This window comes from Odontesthes bonariensis, chromosome 10 (genome assembly GCF_027942865.1).
Source record: "Odontesthes bonariensis isolate fOdoBon6 chromosome 10, fOdoBon6.hap1, whole genome shotgun sequence".
In the NCBI taxonomy this organism is placed as follows: Eukaryota; Metazoa; Chordata; class Actinopteri; order Atheriniformes; family Atherinopsidae; genus Odontesthes; species Odontesthes bonariensis.
Genome location: NC_134515.1, coordinates 21,829,314 through 21,849,785, shown reverse-complemented (window position 1 = coordinate 21,849,785; position 20,472 = coordinate 21,829,314). Strand labels below are relative to the sequence as shown.

General features: G+C 42.9%; 3 protein-coding genes across 11 annotated transcripts in view; 2 read left to right on the top strand and 1 right to left on the bottom strand.

Annotated features, from left to right (window-relative positions):
• Positions 1-998: 998 nt before the first annotated feature.
• Positions 999-12,904, bottom strand: LOC142390970 (transmembrane prolyl 4-hydroxylase-like). The gene is made up of 9 exons (XM_075476881.1): positions 12,183-12,904; positions 11,723-11,804; positions 6,434-6,630; positions 6,208-6,298; positions 5,178-5,340; positions 4,889-5,074; positions 3,516-3,606; positions 2,737-2,860; positions 999-2,000 (listed from the first exon to the last, which is right to left on the bottom strand). The coding sequence occupies exons 1-9, from the start codon at positions 12,546-12,548 to the stop codon at positions 1,786-1,788; spliced, it is 1,515 nt and encodes a 504-aa protein (XP_075332996.1). The 5' UTR covers positions 12,549-12,904; the 3' UTR covers positions 999-1,785.
• LOC142390972 (secreted frizzled-related protein 5) lies at positions 9,005-10,968 on the top strand. The gene is made up of 4 exons (XM_075476882.1): positions 9,005-9,222; positions 9,696-9,871; positions 9,950-10,036; positions 10,166-10,968. The coding sequence occupies exons 1-4, from the start codon at positions 9,044-9,046 to the stop codon at positions 10,483-10,485; spliced, it is 762 nt and encodes a 253-aa protein (XP_075332997.1). The 5' UTR covers positions 9,005-9,043; the 3' UTR covers positions 10,486-10,968.
• Positions 12,905-14,311: 1,407 nt separating the features above from the next.
• Positions 14,312-20,472, top strand: part of LOC142390969 (cyclin-dependent kinase 17-like) — a 40,912-nt gene continuing 34,751 nt past the window's right edge. For 5 of the 9 annotated variants that reach the window (XR_012770506.1, XR_012770505.1, XM_075476879.1 and 2 more), the window contains exons 1-2: positions 14,313-14,636; positions 19,940-20,100. Coding sequence is in view for 7 of the 9 variants with exons in the window: in XM_075476879.1 (XP_075332994.1) it covers positions 19,971-20,100 (130 nt within the window). In the remaining 2 variants the exon portion in view is untranslated. Of the gene's footprint in view, positions 14,650-14,842; positions 16,242-16,581; positions 17,562-19,939; positions 20,101-20,472 lie in introns of those variants that run through there. The other 4 variants (XM_075476875.1, XM_075476876.1, XM_075476880.1 and 1 more) reach the window with 4 other exon arrangements.

Here is a 20,472-nt window from a genome sequence, read left to right as displayed (position 1 = left end):
GGGAAAAGTACCAATACAACGCTGTTAGAATTTTTACATGACAAGTAAAAGTAAAAGACAACAACTTTAGAGTGAAACACATGCCAACAGCAAAATGTAGGCTAGTGAAAGCAAAAAGTACCAAACTGTTGATACTGTGGCTGTTTCAGCCTTTGACAATGTGTTGTATTTCAAGAGTTTATGTGCCATCTGTTGTGCAAAATCTGGCTAATGAAAAAGTGGCTACCTTTTTTAAAAGACAAATATCGGAGGACAAAGTATGTACTTCCCTTATGAACGTAGTTCAGTGGTAGTTTAAATCCGCTTAAATGGTAAAGTTTAAATAAAGTACCTAATACCTGGATTCCAGTACAAGTACCTAAATACTTTCCAACACCAGCAGGCAGGGTGGCGGGGAACCCTGATGGCACCAAAGTGCCCACCAAAAACACTGTACTGTATTACGAATTTAACTCATAAAAACGTATGATACAAACTTTTCACAGTATTCTACAGAATTTAGACTCCTTTCTACAGCAGGGCACTCACAATTACAGCAATGCCGTTGATGCACCCATCTGTAATGTACTCTTGAATCCACCACATCGTTCACCTTAATAGTTACATCACTATTTTACAGCTGCTAAAAGTGCTATAGCCAGATTCTAAAATGTAACTTAATGTTAAACCTCAATTTATCCATGTATGGGCACCATGCATTTAAATTTTGCTTACACGTTACTTACCAACACAGATCCAGCAACCATTTGTGATGATTTGTGAATGAGATGAGCCATCAAACTTTGTTCTTATATAAATTATTTCATAATACTTCTAAACTTACAGATATATTTCTCTTAATTCTTGTGCTCATTTTGCACTTAATTAAGGTCTCTTGAGTCATTGATTTTCAGTGCTACACTTGGTGTCGGGTGACATCTAGTGGTCATCGAGCACAACAACAGTAGAGGAAAACAATCACACAACAGCACTAATAAAGCATAGGTTTATACAGCATATTCCATAGCATTTCAAAACATGTAAGTACAATAAGACACAGTGACAGATCCAGTGCAACGTCAAGCTGTTATAAATACGCATTCCTTTAACTCAAATAGTGGCAATAAATAACATTTAAATAAATTAAACTTAAATAAATAGTATGAGACAATAAATATGTTTCAGTTGTGGGGATTAGAAACACACAAGTTCGAAAAAACTAAAAGTAGGTATAACATCTTGTTAAATAACACTTCACGATAAAAGTTAATTCATTCTGGAAACTAACTGAGGAACAGCTTACATACAAAGTCTCACAAAAATTCCCCTTAGAAACACATTTGTATGGGACTGTTGCGGCATGGCTTTTAACAAAAGGCTTTAATTCCCTAACAATAGATGCCTAGTGAAACTACATGGAAGGCTTGTAATCAGGCTCATCTCAGATATGACTACATCCTTAACAAATCCCATGATGGTGTCAACATATAGTATATTCTAAATATGTTTTATGCAATTAAGGCGCAGTTTAAAAAGAATGTCATTCATTCTGTTAGATAATGATATGTTACTCATGGCTTAACTGCGATGAAACTGGTCAAACCCTCCCCTTGTAGTTTATATCAAAAACTAAATCAAAGTTTTATTGAAAGGAGATGATATGTGATGCTATAGTGTGCAATTTTCATTTTGATTTCAACATTCGACATTGTGGAAATACCATCCAGACCTCACTGGATTCATTGATATAAAAAAGGACTCAGTTGTAAAAGTAAACTTGCTTTGTCATGTCAGTACAACACCTGGCTATAGATCTTGGTGGAGGTCACTGTGTGAAAGAGATTGATAATGGTCCTCCGTGTCAGATGAAGCTTGTTGCCTTTGGGCAACTAGTCTCTGGTAGCGAGCCTGCTGTTGGTAATCTGGGTCCACATTTACCCAGCTGTTGGCCACCCACTTCACCCCTCGCTTCATTGGGCAGTCGCCATGCAGGGAATACTCATCTAGCTCACCCATCCAACCTGTGGAAGCCAGGGGGAAAAGACCAAAAGCATTTACGGATGTAGATTTGGACAAAAAAAAAAAAAAAAAAAAAAAAAAAAAAGGACACTTTCTAATCTTGATATACGGTGGCTCTGTCTACCCCATGTAGACACTCAACACTATTCTTTTGGCCAAAAGCAGCTGCCTTACAGTATATAAGACGGCAGTGATACTTTAACCCTTGATTGTGACACTGGTACGCTTGGAGATGACATTTTTTGACTTTTTAATGGGATTAGACTTAGATTGCAGGGGGGACAGTTCAGTGTCTGAACTCTCTCGCTACACAACCATGCTAATGATGACAAACAATATGTGCAGAATTTACTATTGGCAGCACAGGTATGAGTAATATAGAAGGAATACTTCAAATGTAGATTTTTCAGGACAGGACAATTTCCCCCTGCTATCCGTCTAAAATCAGATTATTTTTTGTGTGTATATAGTTTTCTAAAAACTATCTGGTTCCTGAATAACATGACCTTTCAGTATTGGTTGCCAGCTTTGTCTGCTCTGTACAGATTCTACAAATATACTAGTAAATAGTTTTTTGTTTTTTTTTCCATACGCATTACGAGAATTTTCCTGTGTCCTGTCAGTATTAAACTCCAAATGAATATTTATTCAAATAAAAACTAAAAACACTGGGATAAAGAAAAGAACACTTGCATGTTTGGGTGCGCATATGATACAGCTAAAGCTTTCTATTCTTACCTCTACCGTCAGAGAGGTGGTTGTACCAGAGGAGGGCCGTCCCAGCAGTGGGTTTCATTCTCAGATTCCCTCTGCCGCATGTCTGCTGGGTGTCTGTCAAATCAACTCCATTCTGGACCAGTGCCTGAAACACGCAAAAACAACTAAAAGCTTGTGTCTGTGATCGTCGGCATCCCATGGAAACTGCTGACAAGTTCAACATATCCTGACAACAAAACGTTCAGTTCTTTTGTTTGAAGCATTGTACAAAAAAGAAAGAGTGTACACACGAACAACGCCAAAAAACGAACATTTCGACTTTCAATAATTTATGTAACGAAAATGTCAATTGAAGTGACTTTAATCACTGGAAAAAGTAAATGCACCCTCCGCTTCAGAAGCTAGTATATACCCAAGAATAACTTTTCTGTGGAGGTTAAGCACAAGTGTCTACCAGTCTTTGTCACCGACTCTTTCAAGCAAAACCTCTTTAGTTGTAAGATGCTGAAGTTCATTCGTTTCAAATGTGAAAATGCACGTTTGCAACAATGTTCTTTTTGAATGACAAAAGATTTTGTCCAGTATGAACCCCATAAAGGTAGAGCTGAAGGTGTGGTAAATGTATAAGCGTGTACCTCATTTTTACCTACAAACTCCCTATATTTCTATATATTCAAAACATGGTAATGTTTGGTCATCATATTACTGCATCTTCAGAAGCAGGACGGTCAAGTATAGTTGTCATGCTTTCAAAGTGGTTAAAAAAAAAAGAATATAACAGATCATGAAAGTAAATTCACCTGCTCTTCATAGGTGCGATTGTCTGCCACAGGGAAGGTGATTTCACCACCATCCTCTACAGAGCTGAGGTAGAATAAGACGGTCAGATATCTATGACGAGAACAAGAAGTAACAAATACGGGTGACTCTCAAATGTCTCCCATAACCAAAAGGGACATTGTTTTGTTAAAAGAAAACGTTGTTTTCTGATTCAGCGAGCCCACCCATATCTGGACAAAGCCGATGAGGACCATGTTCTTTGATTTCCCCGGTGCTTTTAATATCACTCAGTTTGTACCGTTATGTAAGAAACTCCAGAAAATACAGGTGGATGCCTCCACAACAGGCTAATGACTACCTCGCAAACAGACAGGTTTGTGAGAATCAAAGGTTGTGTGTCTGAGAAGGTGGTCAGCAGCACAGGAGCACCACCGAGGACTGAACTCTCACCGTTTCTCTTGACTCTGTACACCTCAGACTTCCAATATAATTCAGACTCCTGTCACCTCTGCAGTTGTTGGGTGTGTCAGTGATGGATAAAAGGCTGAGTATAAGTGAAATGACCAACCACTTTGTGGCATGGTGTGGGAACAATCACCTCATCTTGAATGTAAACAAGGTAGAGGAAAGGACTGTTGATTTTAGGAGGAGCAGGAATAAGCCAAACGGATGAGGTGGAGGTGGTTCAGGAATACAGATTCCTGACGATTTACCTGGACAGCAGACTGGAATGGAAATGAAACTCTGAGGCTGTCCTCAAGAAGGGACAGAGCAGACTAGTTCTTAAGGAAGCTTAGGTCTTTCAGTGTCTGCACCAAGATGTTGAATATCTTTTATAAGTCTGTGGTGGAGAGTGCAATCTGCTCTGCAGCCATCTGTTAGGGCACCAGCATTTCAGTCAGTGCCTCAAGGAAAGTTAAACTAATTTTAAAAAGAAAAAGCTGGCTCTGTGTTGGGGATTGCTCTGGAATGAACATAAGAAACAACACTGCCCACCTTCTACATAATATAGCGTTGAAAACAAACAAAAAAAAAAGAATGTGTTCAGGAAGAGGCTCCTTCGTCACCTCCGAAAGAGGAGACTGCTCCTGCCGGCCACTAATAACCGTACATAATGACAGTTTATACCGATTGTCGAGGCAACATTACAATTTCCCTTTGGGGTAAATAAAGTATTTTTCCTTTCATTTTATTAGTACTCAAACACTAACTTTCTAAAGCATGGCATTGGAATAAAATTACACTTAAAAGGAGGAAACTTAACAATGAACCCTACAACCTATTAAAAACACCTCACAATAATGAAAACAACAACAAAATATACATATGTATAACTTGAAAAGTAAATGGAATATGAAAAAAAATAAGAAAATAATGCATAAATCATAGATACCTGCAAGAGACCTCTGTGAGAGAAGATGTGTTTCCTGCCAGTCGTGTGTGCCCACAGGTGGTCTCTGAGCGGGAAGGGCTGCTGTCATAATGGGCATTGCTAAAGTCTCCGTGCTCATAGCGGATTACCTGCAGTGGTTCACTCAGTTCAGCCAGAGCAGAGGGCAAATGTGTCAAACCGATGACTCTGAGTAAAAAAACAGAAGAAAGTGAAATAGGATGTTTCATTTCAATTACAAGTTTATTGGTGACTCAGAGCTTGACAAAGTGGGAATAGGTACAGTAGTGACCTCTTCCTGAGTGTCTGCAGCACATGATGGGATCCGGGCCCTTGATAAAGCCAGGCATGCTTGCTTCTCTGTTTGAAGTGAGTGTGGAGCTTCTCACTTTGCTGCTCTCCTGGAAGTTGGGACACATCATAAACATGCCTAAAGTCTCCCAATGTCAGCATCCCTGTCAGAGATACAAAAGTAGAGAAAGCATTAAACCAACTTGTCCCGATTTAAACACAATAGAATGCACACTTGAGTTCTTGTTCAGTGAAAAATATTCTACTACAGCCTCTTTCTCCCCCTATTTCTTCCCCTTTTGTTCAGCCATGTGCTAGTACTCTCAGCTGAAATTGTCTGGCCTCCATCAGTTCCCCTGGGAGGCCGCGCCCCAGCCGCAACAATAGCTCTGGGGTGCCAAAGTAGAGATGGTCGGGGAGGGGGGGTGGGCCATCCAAAGAGAGTGGAGAAGGGAGTTGTGGGAGACAGGGTATCCGGGGGGAAATTAAGGAAGGGGGTTAGAGAATAAACAGGTTTTAATGAGATAGGACAAGGCACATCCGGACTGGGATGTGTAGCACGCCTGGCACAATAGCATCAGGTCAAAATGGTGTCACCCCTCTTCCTGCCTTGCCACTCACAAAGACTTGCACGCAACCACAGCCACCAGTCAGCAGTCTACTGTACACTTACCAGTACACAGCCATGGCACAAACACACACAGACACACACACACAAAGCTGAGGTCCACCAGTCTGGTAGATTCATTAGTTAAAAATGTAAGTGGTAGCACAGAAACACGAGGATGAATTTCAACCATCTTAAAAATGTGTCTTAATTTACTACCTGCATCTAAACTGAAAATTAACAAGGTTTCTGGACTGCTGGATAAGCATCTCAGAAAAAAAAAAACCTATTCAGCAAATTATGAAAACTTTCAGTTTTTGTTTTGTTTGGTTTCTCAAAATGAATTATACTCTTCCCTAAATGGAATCAGAGAGACCAGTCCCACCTGTATGTACAAACCTAAATGTACCGCAGGAGCACAGACCTGTAGGGCAGGCTTCCAGACCCGTCAGTATCTGCCGTAGGTTGTCTGGGCTCAACCAAGTTCCATCTCGAGAGCGAGAATGACTCACAATCTGGAGGAAAGACCACAATGTTTTTCTAATTTCACCAAAAAGTAAACAATGTTCTGACAGCTCATGAAATTTGTTCCAAGAAATCAGTTTTTCTCCTGGAGCTCTATGGGATGCTCGGTGTTTCTTTGTCGTCACCTCCTGCTTCTGAAGCAGCCCATCTTGATTGAGATCCAATAGACCGAAGACCTCCTCTGTGCTGAGAGAAAGTAGTGGCTGGTTAAATTCCTCTTGTCTCTGGCTCGGCGCTACTGTGTGGCTGTCCATCAAACCCTTGAGCTGAGCCAGCTGCACCACCACCCGGCACTCCTCTTCTGACAGGAAGCCAGGGATCTCTATCAAAAACATGAAACAAGAGCGGCAAATGCTGTGAGGGACTACATATCGGGCAACACGCATCCAAAAAGCAGACATATTTAGTTCATATTGTCACTGAAATCAGTGAAATCAACTGCGCAGATCTAGTTTTATCATTACAAATCCCATACAGTATAGTGGGATTTTTCCATGAGTCACCTTAACTCGATCACAAATCCCTAACTGAGATGAAAGTGTGGATAAAAGATTTATGATAAACCAAAGAAATTGGTTTAGAGATTAGGTAAGGCTAATCAAAACCAGATAAACTGCGCTTGACTTCCTGAGAGTTGCTGTTGTGCATGATGTCTCACACGTTCACACCTTGAGATTACACATGACTGTTAGGTAACAATAAAGCTACTTAGAAACATTTCAGCAATTATGAAAATGCCACTTAAATTCATTTTGGAACATTTTAGTTTGAAAAGTAACACTTAGAACTTCTGCAGACACGTGAGTAAAATGGTTCCTTAATGAACGGGAGCAAAGTTAATTGACTGATTAGAGTTAAGTGGATCAGAAAGATCTCTGTCAGCTGTGACTTGATCTTTGACTGATTAGAGTGTAACAAAACCTTTTGAGACAGTCTAATCAATGCAAGCTGATAAAAACCCAGCAAATCCCACTAGCCCTTCAGCACCTTTGATCAAATATAATAAAAAGATACATACAAACACATGTTGTAATAATTGAGCAAACTGGAAAATATAGGTAAACATAGGGCTTTTTTACATGATTAAAATGAACTGCCTTAAAACAAGGCTCAAGAATTGAATTGTATACGATGCACTAATACCTGTCCTCCCTGCTGTTTTAGTCGGTCTTTAAGCAGAAGAACTCCATAATGGCAATGTACATAGCTTTATGTAATAAATACAAGCTACTCCCTTGTGTCTATACATACTATTCACAGTCATTTGCAGTTCAGCCTGTCCCAAAGGCAGTTTTAATGAGAGACAACACTGGGTTTCTTCCACAGAGAGGACAGCGCAGTCCTCAGGGAGCCAGGAACTGCTAATATCATTTAGCACAAAGAGTAACAGAGTATCAGATTTTTGTTGTGCTTAGTCTCATTACACATTCTAAACTTACTGGAAAACCTGAACCAGTACACCCCACAGTTCTTCATCTTCCACACTTTACTTTTATCTTAAAGTGTGAAGATAGTACAGTTCCACGATTTTCCCTTTTTCATCGGCAATCCAACCGTGTCTGTCAGTCATGACCCCCTCTAATGAAAGGTTTCCGGCAGGTTGGCGCCTTGTACAGTAGAGGCCTTGTTTGTCACATGTGTCTCTTACACTGTACCCTTGGTTAATCCCCATTGTCCAGTCAAGCCTCATTAATCTGGACAACTGATATGAATGAAGAGGGACTGAACCTTCCTCTTCTCCCTCCCACCAACTGTCGGTCCTTCTCCCCCGGAAAGGAAGTGACCTGCTTGTCAGAACAGGAATCAGGCCATGTCTACACAGCAGGACAACACAAATTTTGTTTTGTATCCTCACACACATACAAATGCCCATGCAGTGTGCCCCTTTTTTCTACCAACGGGTCTCGCAAGTTTTGCTGTTTCAAGAGATATTTTGATTAACTTCTCTTGAAGGTTTATTTGACCTGGTGCGCAGATATTTGTTATCTTTACTACAAAAGGCATAAATGTGGGTTGAAAGGAAATGCTGAAAGGAAAATGTGGAGTTTCACGACATGAGGGAAAGCATCTTCCTCAGTCCAAGCGGTGGACAAAATTCAATTAATTCACTTAGTAAATCTTCAGCTATGTCAGATACTCATAAATGGAAGTGAATGCAAATTACTCTTAACATTACAATTTCTACCCCACCCCTTCTTCCTACGGCTCTTTACACCTCCCCTTTCCCCTTCCTATGCAAATCCGTTCACTGCCCACTATAAATACACCTATTCTGCCATCCTCTCCTCCACTGTCACACAGAGATCATTATTACTTCAGCATTTCTCCTACTTTCAGACTTCTGTCTCAAGACGACAACATTTCCTCATTCTATAACCAGAATGTCCTCCTATTCAGCCTCTCTGTTATTTCTCTTTCTTCTCGCTGGGCCTTGCAGCCCATCAGCACTGAGTCCTGGTAGAGTAAAGGGAGGGCTGGAGAGACACGTAAGGACAGAGGGCAGGAGTCGATCAGGACTCAAGGACAAAGCCAGGGACAGGACAAGTATAGCGAGCAGCAGTGAAACGGCATTGGGAAATACTCATCCATCTAAACCAGGAGCTGCTGCGAAAGATGATGGTGAAGGGTGGGGAGAGCTTGGTGCTCCAGCCAACTTCAGGTCGACACTTTCAATCAGTGACGGTGGACTATGGGAACCCCGCAGCTCCTCTCGCTGTGTGCCCATCCCGTCGGGCATGGCCTTGTGCCAAAACATCGGCTATGACAACATGAGGATGCCCAACCTGCTGGGCCACGAGTCTCCAGCTGAGGCTGTGCAACAGAGTGCAAGCTGGCTGCCACTACTTGCAAGAGAGTGCCACCCTGACGCCCGCATCTTCCTCTGCTCTCTTTTCGCTCCCATCTGCCTTGACAGGTAAGTTTGCACAAAACGGGTCAAAGTTAAAATAAATTTGCTTTTTGTAGAAAATGTGACCGTCGCAAGCCGTCACTTTTTCGCACTGCAGTCGTGCTGTAGACAGGGTCCCAATATGAGGATTCTAGTGGGAAGAGAACGACAGATAAAGCCCAGTTTTAGCTACAGAAACCTAAACAGTAAAATGTTACGACAATGTTACAAAGACCCACGGTCATCAAGGGACAAAACCCTTTTGACATCTCTCTAAATTGGTGCAAGCCTTGGTGGAAAGGCTCTGGTTTCACAGATTTCAGACCATCAAAGCACCACCACCTCCACAGGTCACATTGACACCTTTTAGTCGAGAGAAACTAACAAAAAACACCAAATGTTATCTACCACTAAGTTAACAATTCAAATCAGTTATCTAATCCTCCCCCTCCCACTCCCACTCCACCCCACCCCACCCCCGCCTATTGCTTCATTGTCAGGTTTATATCACCCTGCAGAAGTGTGTGCGAATCTGTGCGGGACAGCTGCGCTCCAATCATGAGTTGCTATGGCTACCCCTGGCCTGAAATTCTGCAGTGTGACCAGTATCCCGCAGACCATCTCATGTGCATCTCCTCCATCACAAACACCACTGCTCACACGGGAGGGCGCAGAGGTGAGAAGCTACAGAGACACACAAGCTTGAGTTGACTTCATTAAACTAGTCATCTAATGAGTGCTTTGACTATTTCAGTGCCTCAGGCAAGCTGCCGGGATTGTGAGCTGGAGGAGGCCTCTTCTTCAAGAGACACGCTGGAGACCTTTTGCAGGAGTGATTTTGGTGAGTACCCACATTCCTCTACCGATAACCCCTCTCTGCATCTATTCTTGTTTATAATTATCACACCAAAGTCCACCGCTCCATAAATAGATACTACTCAGGCATTGTGCTTATCTGATGTCTTCCCAGTTGTGAAACTACGTCTAACGAGGCTCAAGTACAGTCCAGTAAGTCTATCTCAATTCTCATTGGCTGGTGAACTGGATGTCCTGAAGCATGGGCCCCTGTTAGGTGGGCAGATTCGCTCGCGCATTGAGCTGTGGCTGGAGAGGGATGCCACCTGTGTAAGGAACATGACAAGGCAGCATCCACGAGGCGGTACCTTCTTAGTGACCGGTACGGTGCAGGGGGAGCGTCTGGTGGTCAACAAGGCTTACGCCTGGCAAAGACAGGACAAGAACCTAATGGCAGCCGCACGCAAATGGAAACGTCACACATGCAGGAACTAACATTGTGTCAAGTTAAAAAAAATAATAATCAGACATAACCGAAATAGAGAAACAAACTATGGTTAGGGGAAATAGCTTAGAATTCAACCATAGACCTCCAATTGTAAATAATACTTGCTCTGTTTTCTTTCCTAATAACTTTTAAAACAAGCTGCGATGGAGGAAATACTATGTTGGTCACAAAAGAGCATGCCAAACACCAACACATATGGCTTTGGAAGTTGATGTAATAATGAAAAAAAAAAAGAAGTTGTATATACTGTATTTGTAAACCTTAATTTAATATTGCTGGTCTTGAATTGCATGGGTTTGAATTTTCTGTTCTAAATGGGGTCTCGACCGTTGCTGGCACCAACCCCAATCTGGTACCTGTAGTACGCTCGATAATAGAGTTAAAAGAGTGCACACTGTTTATAGTCAACTCAATCAATCCACTGTTTCTGCCTGACATTTCAGTAAAACTGCAATGAATAAATAAAAAAATTCCTGGATTCTTTGTTCTTCCTATTGTTTTCTCTCACAAAGAAAGCAAACTAAAACATGTCTGTCTAAATAGCTTTCATCTAATCACCTCATGGGATAGTGGAGCTGTGATTTTGGAATTTTGGGTTACATTCGACATTCCACAATGACCAGGAGCAAAGACCAACAGCAGGCGAATCTCACAAAAGACCTGGAAGGTGGCCACCTTGTTGTAAAGGCCTTGGTGTCTGAAATGCAGGTATGACACAGCTGGGCACACTGTGGCTGGTGGCGATGGTTTGAAAACCTGAAGCATCAAACGGTTAGCCTCTCTTTAAAATTGATAGCCCTGTTGCTGTCTGAAGGAAATCTCCCTCCTGTTTAAAACAAATCCTCCAGTGTGTTTTGCTTTCAGCGCAGCCATTGCCTGAGTTACTGTCACTCACTTCCAGTGTTTTTTGTTTTAGGTGCCATATCGTAGCGGTATTATGGAACACGGCTGAAATGCTCCCTTTTGCAGACATCATCAATGGACTGCTGTTGTTTTTTTCAGATCACTGACAATTCAGCCGCGATCTACAGTCTACAACACCTGTGTGTCAGCTAATGTAAAAACAAAGGTTTACTCTTGTGCTGAAAATGACACAACACTGATCGGTTCACAAGATGCCTTGATCTGACTTTGGACAGGAGTATCCCTCCTCTTAAATCCCACTGAAATGCCATCCTGTCACGAAAAGCAGTTAATATAAAAAAAACATGACCCTGCACTTACCAAATAGCAGAGGCTTCAGGCTGAGAGTCTTCATTTCGTGCATCCTGTCTGGTTCAAGGGACACCTGCTGAACATGTCCAACCTGTAGAGAAGGCATTTAGAATGCATGCTGAAATTCGACATCTCTTAGTGGTTGTTTGTATGCAATTCAGGTTGTTGTGCATCCCTCAGCAGCCATTCTGTGACACTCCTGGACAATTTCCAATCTCTTTCTGATTGTTTTTTGTCTCACTGTGGATCTATTTGACCGTCTCTCTTGGGCATATCATTCTGGAATGGGACAAGACTGCCTGGCGGCCTCGTTCAGTAATCTCCCCGTAACTGTGACCGAATGACTCTTTAAGGTAATGACAGTTGTGCGTTTACAAAGTGAAATTACTGCCACTGCACTTCGGGACTCTTTCCATCAGGGAGGTAAAGTGTCATACTGATTCATACCGACGTTACGCCCGTCTCTTACCCGTATCCCCTCAATGCGAAGGAGGCTGAAACTTTGACTGTAGTCCTCCGCATGGAGTTCTCTTGGCGGCGGTGCAGGTTGGGGCAGGCTGTTTCCGCTGTCACTGACGGTTACCGAGGAACCTCCGTCTCCACCGACTAAATCCACGGGGCCGTTGTTATAGTGCACGTAGAGCAGTAGGGCGATAATGTTTATGATGTACACATGGAAGAAAACCATGACAACAACGAAATAAGCACGAGAGCAGACATTGCTCCTCTGGACGTGCAGTCGGGTGGACCGACCACGGGGATTATACGGTATTGATAGTTTGCCACTGCTGTCGAATTCTTCCTCCTCTATGAAATTTTCCAGAGCGTCTTCCATTTTTGGATCCCACGATTTCAAATCAGTCGAACAAGAAATGTTACAAGGTAAGCTAAAAAATCCAACGGACTAACCGTGTCTCCTGAACGTAGTCAGCCGTTTAGCGTTAGCAAATCTGAGCAGCTTGGCTAGCTACGGAGCACACCCCACTGCAAACCTTCGGCTGTTTGGATAGAAAGCGACGCTGACGTCTCTGCAGTTCTGACCCAAAGAAACGGGAAGGCTTCGAGCAAATGTGCTGACAGTAGATTTCTTTGATGGAAACATGTGTCATCATTATTTAAAGTCCCTTAATCCCGTGTGAGCTAACTGGTTGATGTGCTGCCCTGACAACCTACCTAACAACAAAGACAGACAAGTCAAGCAAACGACTCACAACCGCAGACGCCGCTGTTCAGGTGCTGCAGTGAATCGCTAGCGGCCTCTAGCGGTCAAAATTCAAACGATAACGTTAAACGAATTTTTCTCTCATATGTATTGCGAATTATTGCACGACACTCTTCAAATACGTATTTATTTGGATACAACTTTACAAGAAACTCAGAGGGAAAGGGTCTTGAACTCTGATAGTCACACTTGAACTCTGATAGCCCACATTACTTCGGAATAATAGACGGCATATGATGGGGAACCCGGACCGTCTTTATGGCTGTCAAACAAATATCCTCGATGTGGCTTATAACTTCACTTTTGTGGGCACTTTGTGTTAGTTCAATTGTCAAAGGATCGCCACACAGATTTAAAGCAGCAACGGCTGCATTAGAATAGAATATAAAAAATACTTTATTCATCTTGGTCGTATATTGCCGATAGAATAAATGCTGTCTCATGATGTTATTTTCTAGAAACGTCTTTTATTGCCTTCTAAATGGTCCATATCTCTTTAAAATAAGATGACGCAGCTAACGGGGCTTATCCTCTAATTTCATGTTAAAATGTCATCTAACTCAGTTGCTGAACTGGACCAGAGCACATCTCTGTCCCAGTCCCAAAGCTTCACAAACTTCTTCTCCCCCTATTCACCCGACCAGCTTTAACAGTCCCTCCTGTATTTGCTCCAGTGAATGAACTTGTCCTGTGAATGAAATTATCGTTTCAGCTTCTTATATCAACCACACGGTGGCGAAGAAGACCAGCAACTAGAAACTTCTCAAACTTTGCTGTGTCACCTGTGATTCCCAACATTCATTGTTGAGGAGTTCAAGTAATCCTCATAACAACGGCTTTACTGACGTCTTTTGACTGTTTTTTTTTTATCTTGAAAAGCTCTAAAACCTGGTGATGTTGGGATAATCTCATCTCTAGTCCACAGTATGAAAAAGAGGGCGATGTTATCTCGTATAACAAACTGTAAATAGCAACCACAGGGCCCAGTTGGACATCAGCATAAGGTTGGCCAGTAAAGTTGATCTATTGTATCAGAATATGAAACCCACTCCTTTTTTTTGTAATCTTAGGTTGGTTTGCTTTGACGGGCAAACCGAAACTTGGCAGCTACTGTGTTTTCTCCTGTTGGATCATGCTTAACACCCATAATTTCCATGCATCATTTATGGGAGTTTTCTCTGAACTGCATTGTGAAAAGGGAATGGATAATGAAAGATAATTTCCCCTGTGACGATGCCCCCTCCAAAAAAAAAAAAAAAAAGATTTTATCTGACCTCACATTTTACACGGGGGCTGTTGGAAGTGGGGGTGGATGTCAAATGGTCTGATACGCACACGGACACACACACACACACACCCCTTGCGGTGCTTTCCGGGATCACGCCACTGCTTCCACTTGGGATCCACACAGCGGCAGCGATATGGCTGATCATCACGGGACGGGACGGCAGTGGTTATAAGCGAAAGTTGCCACAAATAATGTTTTATTACAGGTCAGCAATGCACTTTGTCCGACGACAGGACACCGCGACATGCCGTGCAACACTGGGATGAGCGATATCTGACGGGTGGCCACTCAATCTGGTGTGTTTTACGGCGAAGTTGTTGGAGGAACTTGTCGCAGTGGCTTCATCCCAGCGTGCTGCCCGGATTACCACACACAAGTGGAACAATAGTCTTCTTCAGCAGGAACACTAGCAGGTCGGTGGCAGCGGTATGTTTGGTTTATGATCGACCTGTCTTCACTCCTGTAATGATAATGTTGGAATAACAAGCACCGAAACCCCGATTGTCCTACCACTTGACATTGCAGGTGTGCTTATTTTTGGACTCGCCGAAATAAGACGCATTTTACGTGTAACATCCCGCAAAGGAGCGTCTATTTGGAACTGACGTGAACACTCTGACTGGGACTCTTCGTGGAATGACGCGGGGAACATTAAAGCCACAACGGGGCAGATTGAGTCGATAAATGGCGATACAGGCACGAGAGTCCAATCCGAATCAAAGTGCATTCACAATGCGTTTGTAATTCTGCGACAATTTTCGTGTCCCGTCGCGCGTAAAATACACCGAAGCGTCGGGATAGTCTCTGAGATTGCCTCCAGCTCCTGTTTCCACGGAGTTTCTGAACCCGCCGGGCGGCTGTGCAACTTTTCTTTGCCCTGCCCGATTCTCCTCCTCCCGGATACTCGCGTCAGGAAAACACGGGGAGAGAGGAACTGACCTCAAACGCAAAAGGCCTGAAAGGTAGAGGAATCTCTCTCAGCCAGGCCTGGCGTCGAGCGCCGTGTGTTTGGTTTGTGTCCCGCGGGATTTTTCGTCCGGTTTGCTTCCCACTAATGTGCGCGCTGCCTCTGGTCGTGTCTACTTAGCTCGATTCTCGTCTGGACTTGCGCTCGTCAGTTTATACTACGGGCAGTCCAGTGCTGCGGGTCACGCAGTGCTGTCGATAGCCTCCTGCATTTCTGTGTACAAACGTCAAATCGTCTGAGCGGTGTATGCATCCGGACATGTCTCAGGGCATTCGATTTAAGCTCTGCGAGTTGGGAGTATCATTTAGTGGTAAATTATTTAGCTAAATCTCACTGTGGGATGCCTAGATTGCATGCGCCTCTGTCAGTTCCTTCGCCCTTGTGATGCACCACGACTAAAATATCAAACTAATCTCCCCTAAACAATAATAATCCGTATACACAGTGATGGGATATACTGGAATCAGGGCAACAGTTCTTTATTGCAGCCAAACAAGGTGTCAGGACCTTTGCACGGACATTCTTACTTTTTGTGTGCAGTTGCACGGGCAGCATCCTTTTGAATGGACATTAGCTGTACATCAAGTCACTTACATCACTGAGCTTTACAATTTCTTACAGTTGTGTCTTGGTGACAGTAGGCTAATGATGATTGTGATGTGTGATGTATGTAAATTATTATTGTGCTTTAAGGGGCTGCAGCTATAAAGGTCTGGAGATTGCTCCACACGTCACATTTGCTTGTTGTGGGGAGCAGACACCTCTGGAGTAACAAAGTCAACTATTTTTTACATTCTTAAAAAGAAGCACAGGCCGGTTCATCGACACAAAAAGGCCTCGACGACAACAGAAGATGACAACAACTCTCTCCTTATTGAAGAAAGCCCCACTTTAAAGAGCACTGCTCGGAGGTGTCGGCGCAGCATTGTCAAAGTCTGCCATCAAGAAACGCTGTCATGGATGTAAATACAAAGGATTTACCTCAATAGGCAAAACACTCAAAGACCAGAATAGACTTTGCTACAAAGCAAGAACTTTGGATGGATAAAGGGTCAGTGGTGTTTACTGATGATGTGATGTCTGACAGAACTAGCTTTATGAACTCTAAAGGGTGAAGATCTGTGCTTTCTACTCACAGTTGCTGTGAAATTGACAGGACTGTGTTCAGTACAGGTGGATGAAGTAATAAGTAACAGTGGAAGACAGGTTACTGCACTAAACAGAGGTTTGAGTTTTTCTCCATGTGGTCCATACAGCTGCCACTTATGCAATGCAAAATTATTCCTACTGTTGTGATTTTCATTGCTACAGTGCTTGTTCTTCGTCCAATCCACGCGAGCCAGGCGCGACCACAATCTTGGAGCCAGACACAACTATCTTTCTCTCTTGTTGTGGTGGAAAAATGGCATTTCGCAGCATGAGATTGGTTTTGACTATGGTTCTTCTGCTTGTTCATTCATCTTCCTTCCATTATTTCCTCTTTTCATCCAACTTTGGATGTTCAGGTTAAGTTGTGGAAGAGATGCTCAGGAGAAGCCACCAGGTTTAGAAGAAGAGTGGACTATTTTGTGGATTATCTGGTTATGTGTGTGGGATTCTGTAGTTGGGCAGACTTGTGCATTACTCATGCATCCTCAGGCTGCTGCGCAAAAGCAGTGTTTTGAGTGCCACTGAGTGCCCGTCCTACTCTGCCACATTGCATGTGTGTGCAAGCATGCGTATGATTCATGTGTCAGGGAAATGCAGAAGAATGCTTGTTTGTTTGTAATGAAAGGGAAATAAAGAGAGGTGAAAGATGTAAGACAATATGGCTGAAACCAAATGTGACCTTTGAAACAAAAGCTGTCAAAAAACATTAGTTTGTCTGAAAAGTGACCGTGTCATTTAAAGCTTGTGCGGTTGTGCTCGGCACACACACACATACCTTAGGTCCATTCATTCTTTTGCTTACCGAAAGGGATTTAATTGGCAGAGGAATCCCAGAGAGAGGCTGGCAAGGATTGCATGATGCAGTGCTTTGTGTAGTCTTAAGAACTAGAGGGGTGGAAGTTTTGAAAGCTGATATGAGCATGTTTGAGTGTGTGTGTTGGCATGCGGGACAGCTATTGAGAGATGTGAATTGTTAATTCTTAGCTCTCAGTCTCTTTTCTTCTTCTTCTCTTCACCTCAGAGACACAATCTGTGGTTCCAGCCCAGGCTTGTAACCTAGCAACCCAAATGGTGTGTGTCTTGAATAAATCAGACTGCGCTCCTCCTCTGTCCTCCTCAGGGGTGTGTCGCTTCACCTCACCTCCAAGCTACCACATCCGTGCAGCCAACCTGCACATGCACGTGCTCACAGGACGCTAACAGACCCAGATGACTAGAAGAGGTTTAATTCCTTTACTCTTACGTGTCACTTTAATTGACAGCCCATATTATAATCCTTGTGTATCAAGGCGTTGTGTTGAAATGCAACTGAAGCAACAGAATGCTGCCCTAGAATGTCTCACGGAGTGAGTGCAGCCTCCATCACATGTTGTGTGTCCCTCTGTTTAGTGGGAGCAATGTCTTAAAGTCATTCGTGGTTTGCCAAGTGTCTGCTTAGTGTGGCTTGCACATGTTGCAGCCTGGAGCCACATGTCTCATCCCACTCACCGATGTGCCTCTGCCAATCTCTTCACACTCCAAAGTCCATCTGCGCCAGACGAGCCGCAACATTCTGCTTACATTTATAACACCTCATTTCCTGAAACTTTTTGTAAAGGTGCCCGAACGCCCTCTGTGTAAACACCACACAAAGGTAAAGCTTTCCAACTACTAGTTCAACTAAAAGAAATGTGAATTCTACAGCAAAACGGGGACGCAAGCTAAGTAAAAGCCTTTTCGGGCTGATGTCAGAAAGAAATGGACATCCTTTAGAGATGCAGTATCATACTAAAAGTTTGTAGGTGTTTCTGCCACTTCATAAAGAATTTATAGAAAAGTAAGTAAATGTTTCCTAAAGTGCATGCTGTTTTTCTGTTCTGTGTTGAAGTTAAATAGGGACTTTAAAATCCTCATATCATAATCTCAACTATATATGTAATATATTGTCGCATCCTGAAGTGTTTTTTCCTCTGGGAAATGAGACTCCCATTACCGTTGGTGTTGGCTCAACTCCGATAGGATTTAGACTGTGAAATTAGTTATTATTGTGTGGCTGTGTGTGTGCGTGCATCCCTGGATATGAGTTTAAGTGTGTATTGATAAGATTGCTATGTATTAACTAGGTAATAAGCAGACTAGCCGTTTCCTACTTTGTGACACAGTTTTTCCTGAAAATATGCATATGATAGCTGCATTCAGAAGGTCTTCTCCCCTATAGAATAATTCTTCCCTAATGAAGTCTTGGAAAATATGCAGATGAGGGGGGAGGAAGGTTTGTAAGGGGCGATGTGAAATAAAGGAGAGCTGCTCTCTTCTTGCTCTGTTGTTCCCTTCTTCAACTTTTCTCTTGTCTCTGAGAAAGACATCTGAACAAACCCATCTGATCTGACAGAGGCACAGTGGTTATTCTCACATCTTTTGGTGGAGATGGGACAGTTGGCCTGAGTGAGGATGTTTGAATTCCCCTGGAGCACTAGTTGTCTGTAATAGGCCTGAAAGACTGAGACCCTGGAAGGATGAATGGCTTTTGTTGGAGCCTCCCAACGATGGACACAAAGAGAAAGGCAGTGGGTGCGAAATATATTGGTGCGTATTTCTGTGTGTGCGCTTGTGCACGTCAGTTCCAGAGACCTTATGGGTTAGATAGAAGGAGCAGGAAGTGGAACGGAGACAGAAATACTCTGCCATAGCTGCCTCTACCTTCAGGCCATGAAGCAGAGTGTTGAGGACCATGACAAACAAAGTGACTTACGCACATGAAAAGGCGCATGTACAAAGACACTTATACTGTACACTCCTTAAAAAGCAGATATTAAGTATCTGCTGAAGGGCACTCTAAAGAACTTTTGAAAGCTTTGTGATGCTAAACACAAATACACTATCTTGTAGTTAGGTCATCACTGAACACACTCAATATATAGGGCACTTAGCTGGAGAAACAGTGTATATGCTCACCCCAAATTATTTCAAGGATGTGCTACTTTGCTCTGCTGCAGCTGCATATATAATATACCATGAAGTCTTTGAAACCAGTTTTCCATCATAGTTTGGTTGTGGTCACATGGACACCAGCTTGGATTGGACCTCTTAGGAACAGACCTAAAATAGCACTTGTGCTGTAAATAGCATTTGGCTTTGAACTACTTCAACCTGTAGTTTGTATCCCCTGGATTCAGTATGGGTAGTGGATGTAACAGTCAGTGTCAATGTGTGTCAATGCCAACTCATTTGGGAAAGCTGCTCTTGTCTAAAATCTCCGAGGAGCTGCACAGTCAGCCATTTGCATGTATATTTTTGTTTGTTGTTCTCTTTCCCTCTCGCTCTCTCTGGCTCCCTGGGTTTGTCTGTCTCTCATTCTTTGTCTTTTATTCTGCAGTGTTTGCACTTGGGACACATAACAATGAGAACACACGCTGCGTGAGCAAACACAATCATCGGGAACCCAAAGAACTTTAGAAAATGCGCTGTACAATGTACAGTGAAGACTAACAAGGTGGTGTGGACATAGCTGTTGCTGCTTCTAATGAGAGACATGGCCCTGATTATGATGTTTGAGTTGTGCTTGTTGTGTACTTGATGATAATGATAACGCTGCTGGTGTTTTTTTTCCCCCCTACTTAGGCCTTTGGGCCCCAGTGGTGCAGTTGAGAAAATGGACAGGATGAAGATAATCAAGCGGAGACTGTCCATGTCTCTACGCAGCGCTCGGCCCGTCGATGACTCGCTGTCTGAACTTGCAGAACAGATGGCTTTGGATGAGCCAGCCGCGGCCAGAGACAACGGTGAGACATGTTCATTCACACATGTATAACCAAGCAGAGCATGTGTGAGGGGACATATTTTTCATTATGGAAAACAACCACATTTTTTAATAAAAATGTGTGCAATACACATTTAGAATACATAGTAGGCCTTATGTGCAACCACTTGCACGCTAAAGTTTGGGCTGGTCAAAAATGTTTTCAGTGACTAGAAGAGGAGCTGATCTGAACCGACCTGAAGGGATAAAGTAAAAGATGACACATTATTTGCAAAATTGTACAAAATGATGCTTCATACAATTTTCTAACGATAAAAAGGAAAGAAGCACTATAAAAAGGTCCGGGCTTCGAAAGAAATTTGAGTTCTCAGTCAACGTTTACAGAGGTATCAGA